The 5,637-nt window shown below is 46.4% G+C and overlaps 1 protein-coding gene across 1 annotated transcript; it reads left to right on the top strand.

The window, feature by feature from the left end:
- The first annotated feature begins 2,363 nt into the window (after positions 1–2,363).
- On the top strand, positions 2,364–5,359 carry LOC135567449 (nucleoredoxin-like protein 1). The gene is given in 5 exon segments (XM_065014839.1): positions 2,364–2,964; positions 3,306–3,468; positions 4,297–4,429; positions 5,103–5,235; positions 5,238–5,359. Coding segments are annotated over 5 exon segments (678 nt in total). The 5' UTR covers positions 2,364–2,801; the 3' UTR covers positions 5,324–5,359.
- The last annotated feature ends 278 nt before the right edge of the window (positions 5,360–5,637 follow it).

Raw genomic sequence — 5,637 nt, 5'->3', positions numbered from 1 at the left:
GGTGTTCATCTCAGTGTCTGACTCACCCTACTCTTCTGACCCAGCTAATCTTCCAGGAGGAGAGGGGAGGCGGCAGGGAGAGAAACACGGGGACAGAGAGAGAGAGAGAGAGAGAGAGAGAGAGATAGAAACACAGAGAGAGAGAGAGGGAGGGAAAACACTGGGAAGAGAGGCAGACGAATAAAGAATGAAGGAATAAAGCAGAAAGAAGGGAGAGTGAGGGAGAGAGAGAGGGAGAGAGTGAGGGAGAGAGAGAGGGAGAGAGAGAGGGAGAGAGTGAGGGAGGGAGAGAGAGGGAGAGAGTGAGGGAGAGAGAGGGATGGCACTGGAGAGAGTGAGTTTGGAGAGAGAGTATTGAGAAACTATTTTGGAGAGGGAAACAACAGCGGAACAGACAAGATAAAAAGAGAGATGAAGTCCGTTTAACGGGAGGGTTTTGGACAACCTGCATGAAAGAAAAGAAAGAAAGAGCCGGAGCTTAAGGAGACGGAGAGAAAGGATTCAAGTCTGATTTTGAACCCTTGAGATATCTTAGATATCTGTCTGTAGAGACAGTTTTAGTCTAACCATTATGCCAGGTGACTTGAATGTAGCCTGTTCTATAGATTATATTTCAGGGTAGATATGATGCTATGGGGCTTATCAAATGGTTTACGGGGCTAACTAGTTAGAAAAGCAATATTTTTATTTTTATTTACATTTAAGACCTGTTGTAGGCTAGTATGAGAAGCTTGTTTGAGGTTAGTTAACACAGTTCAGATGTATACAGAATTTAGTCATCTGGATCGACCTGAGCAAATGGATAGATAAAGAAAAGCAGTGCGACACAGACAACAACACAGAGTTACACATGGAGTAAACAAGCGTACAGTCAATAATGCAATAGAACAAAATAAAGTCTATATAAAGTGTGTGCAAATGGCGAGAGGAGGTAAGGCAATACATAGTCCATAGTAGCGAAGTAATTACAATTTAGCAGATTAACACTGGAGTGATGGATGAGCAGATGATGGTGTGTAAGTAGAGATACTGGTGTGCAAAAGAGCAGAAATGTAAATAAAACAATATGGGGATGAGGTTGGTAGATCGGGTGGGCTATTTACAGATGGACTATGTACAGCTGCAGGAAAGCTGCCAGCTGATGTTTACAGTTAGGAGAAGGTATGGTGCAAAGGAGGGGTTGGCTTTTGACCAGTGAGAGAGCGCGTGCTAGTGATGCTAGTTGGGCGGACAGGTCGAGCAGTGAACTGAATGGTCAGTGGGTGACCTGTGAGATATACTTGGCTATGGGTGTTGTTAGACCAGTGAGATATACCTGCTGGAGCGGGCACGGGTGGGTGGTTATGGTGACCAGTGAGATATACCTGCTAGAGGGATGATTTGTAGTTGTCCACAATTCCTGGTCAGGATCTCCAGAGTAGTGATGCTAGTTGGGCGGACAGGTGGTAGCAGTGAACATTTGAATAGCATGCATTTGGTTTTATTAGCACTTAAGACCTGTTGGAGGCCATGGAAGGACATTTGTATGGCATCCAGGTATTTGGAGGTTAGTTAACACAGTGTCCAAAGAAGGGCCAGATGTATAAGAGTCCCAGGCTGGTAGTCTGCATCCAGGTAAAAATCAGGGGTCCTGTGCAGAAGGTAAAGGCCACTAGCAGTGGCTAACAATGACTAAATAGCTAGTAGCTAATTGAAGCTGTTTCCCTCTAGATACTTCAGATGGCGGTTCTGGCTATAAAAAAAGAGCAGATCAGTGGCACATTGAGTGAGGCGGGTTACCGAAGGAGTTGGTGAACCAGGATGCAGTCATTTGAAAAAAATGGAAAAGAGATTGAAAAATAAATTGAAATGATTGACAAAAAAGACAAAAAATACCAGGTAAATGAAGATGGCTACACAAACTGTCTGTTATCGATGCTACGGTTTGATTTTTTTAAATACCTTGAGCGTGGCTGAGGAACTAAAACAAATATGCAGGTATTATCCAGGCTAAAAAAACAGTTGGTCCCTGTGCAGAAGGTAACCAGGTAGCAGTGGCTAACAATGACTAAATAGCTAGTAGCTAATTAGCTGTTTGGCCTCTGATAGCTTCTGGTCACCGGTTCTGGCTATAAGGTCTAACTAAAAATAGCAGGATCAGTGGCACATTTTAGTCTAGTGCACTACTTTTAACCGGATGGTATATTGACTATTTAAAAATGGAAAAGAGATTGAAAAATAAAGTGAAATATATAAAAAAATGACAATGGTCACAATAAGTATCTAGTGCACTACAAACCAGGACCCACTGCCACGCTGTCTTATTAGTGCACTTTTTAATAAGGAAAATGGAAATTTAAAAATATGCATAGCTCATCTTAGCTGAGAGAGTCCTCAAATGGCATTCCCTATCATGTGCACTACTTTTAACCAGGACCCATGGCCACCTATTCCTTATCTAGTGCACTACTTTTAACCAGGACCCATGGCCACCTATTCCTTATCTAGTGCACTACTTTTAACCAGGACCCATGGCCACCTATTCCTTATCTAGTGCACTACTTTTAACCAGGACACATGGCCACCTATTCCTTATCTAGTGCACTACTTTTAACCAGGACCCATGGCCACCTATTCCTTATCTAGTGCACTACTTTCGTCTGAGTCCGCACTTCTCATGCAACTTCAATGGGGTGTACTGATATGATCTCTCTCTCTCTCTCTCTCTCTCTCTCTCTCTCTCTCGCTCTCTCTCGCTCTCTCTCTCTCTCGCTGTCTCGTTCCTTCTCCTCTCTCTCCTCTCCTCCCCCCAGTAGTAGACCATGGTAGATTTGTTCCTAGGTCGTACACTAGTATGTAACAACAGAGACCGTGTTGAGTACGATACGGAACGGGAGGTCATCCTCCGTCTCCAGAACCGGATCCTGCTCCTGTTCTTCGGTTCAGTAGACAGCCAACGGTGCCAGGAGTTCGTCCCCCTCCTCCCCCAGTTAAGGTAGATTTGTTCCACACACAGTAAACAACACACACACACACACACACACACACACACACACACACACACACACACACACACACACACACACACACACACACACACACACACACACACACACACACACACATATATACTCACACATTGAATCACTTGTCAATCTATAGTTATCTCTCTCTCTCTTTCTCTTTTCTCTCTCTCTCTTTTCTCTCTCTCTCTCTCTTTCCTCTCTCTCTCGCTCTGCTAATTAAGGTATTATAAACATCTTATATCTTGCCTCCCTCCCTCTACACCCTTCCACTTTCCTTCTCCCCATCTACCCACTCCACGTAGGACTTCTTCAAGCGTCTAACAGATGAGTTCTACGTGGAACGCTCGGCCCAGTTGGTCCTTCTGTACATCAGCCTGGACCAATCAGAGGAGCAGCTGGAGAACCTCCTCAAAGAGCTGCCCAAGAAATGCCTGTTCCTGACCCACAATGACCCCTATCGCAGGTATGAATGGATGGGGTTGGGTGGGGAGGAGAAATGCCTGTTCCTAACCCCCGATGACCCCTATCACAGGTATGGGTGGATGGGGTTGGGTGGGGAGGAGAAATGCCTGTTCCTAACCCTCGATGACCCCTATCGCAGGTATGGGTGGATGGGGTTGGGTGGGGAGGAGAAATGCCTGTTCCTATCCCTCGATGACCCCTATCGCAGGTATGGGTGGATGGGATTGGGTGGGGAGGAGAAATGCCTGTTCCTATCCCCGATGACCCCTATCGCAGGTATGGGTGGATGGGGTTGGGTGGGGAGGAGAAATGCCTGTTCTAACCCTCGATGACCCCTATCTTGCACTGGTATGGGTGGATGGGGTTGGGTGGGAGGAGAAATGCCTGTCTGTCTGTCCCCTCGATGACACCTATGCAGGTATGGGTGGATGGGGTTGGGTGGGGAGGAGAAATGCCTGTTCTGTCCATAACCCTCGATGACCCCTATATCTTACACTGTGTGTGTGTGTGTATAGAGTGATTGTGTATATGTAATGTATGGGTGGATGGGATTGGTGTGGAAAGAATGGGGTAATTGGGTAGGGTGGGGATGGAGTGTCTATAGACTGTGTGTGTGTATATCTTACACTGTGTGTGTGTGTGTGTGTGTATGGAGTGATTGTGTATATGTAATGTGTCTGTCCGTCCGTGTATGTATGTGTATATCTTACACTGTGTGTGGGTGTGTATGTAACGTGTGTGTGTGTGTGTGTGTGTATGTGTGTGTGTATCTTGTGTGTGTGTGGGTGTGTATATAACGTGTCTGTGTGTGTGTGTGTGTGTGTATCAGAGAGCTGGAGTCTATGTTTGAGGTGGAGGATGTACCGAGGGTGGTGGTGCTGCGACCAGACTGTTCTGTTCTATCTCCCAACGCTGTCTCTGAGATAAGCAGCCTCGGAACCAACTGCTTCCACAACTGGCAGGTGTGTGTGTGTGTGTGTGTGTGTGTGTGTGTGTGTGTGTGTGTGTGTGTGTGTGTGTGTATGTATCGTGTGTGTGTCCGTGTATGTGTACAATGTGTATGTATGTATTTATATACAGGTAACTGCCAGAATAAAGGAAACACCAACATATAGTGTCCTAATAGGACGAGCCAGAACAGCTGTCTCCGGTGCCACTCAGTTGAGTTGACATCTGATGACTCTACACACACACACACACACACACACACACACACACACACACACACACACACACACACGTGCGCTCACACACACACGCACGTGCGCTCACACACATGCGCTCACACACACACACACACGCATGCACGCACACACGTACACACACACACTTCTAAACCACCTGTTCTCCTTTGAGACGTATTTCTCCAAGTCATTGAGATCTCTTCTAGCCAGGGTAGCCAGAATAATGGGCAACTGGACATGGCTATACATGACCCTAAGCATGATGGGATGTCAGGAACAAGAGCTGTGTGGAAGGAAGCACTTTGTATCCCTCATTTACTCAACTGTTTCCTTTATTTTGTGTGTATGTATGTATTTATATATATTATTTGTGTGTATGTATGTATGTATTTATATATATTATTTGTGTGTGTGTATATATAACGTGTGTATAACAACGTGTGTCTGACAGGAATCAGCTGAGCTTATCGACAGGAACTTCATGCTGAACGAGGAGTTTGATGACAAAAAGATGCGGAGCGTCACTGACCCGATACGCCGCCTCAAATACAAGGTGAAGAAGAAGAAGAGGAGGCGGTGGGGGTGGGGGGTGGTGGAGCCGGAGAGGATGAGGAGGAGAAGGAGGAGGAGGACGAGGAGGAGGAGGAGGAAAGAGGAGAGAAAGAAGGATGAGAAGCAGAATGGAGGAGGAGGAGGAGGAAGAGGAAGAGGAGGGGGAAGAGAAGGAGGAGGAGGAAGAGGAGGAGGAAGAGAAGGAGGAGAAGGAAGAGGAGGAGGAAGAGAAGGAGGAGGAGGAAGAGGAGGAGGAGGAGGAGGAGGAAGACAGGGATGAGGAGGAGGAAGAGGAGAGAAAGAAGGATGAGAAGCAGAATGGAGGAGGGGGAGGAGGAGGAAGAGAAGGAGGTAGAGGAGGATGATGAAGAGGAGGTGGAGGGTGGTCCTGGGGCTGAGATGTGTATAATATTGTGCGTGTGTATATATATTGT

The sequence above is a fragment of the Oncorhynchus nerka genome, unplaced genomic scaffold (assembly GCF_034236695.1).
Source record: "Oncorhynchus nerka isolate Pitt River unplaced genomic scaffold, Oner_Uvic_2.0 unplaced_scaffold_2046, whole genome shotgun sequence".
NCBI classification, from domain to species: Eukaryota; Metazoa; Chordata; class Actinopteri; order Salmoniformes; family Salmonidae; genus Oncorhynchus; species Oncorhynchus nerka.
Note: the sequence above shows the minus strand (reverse complement) of the source record. Positions and strands in the feature narration are given on the sequence as shown.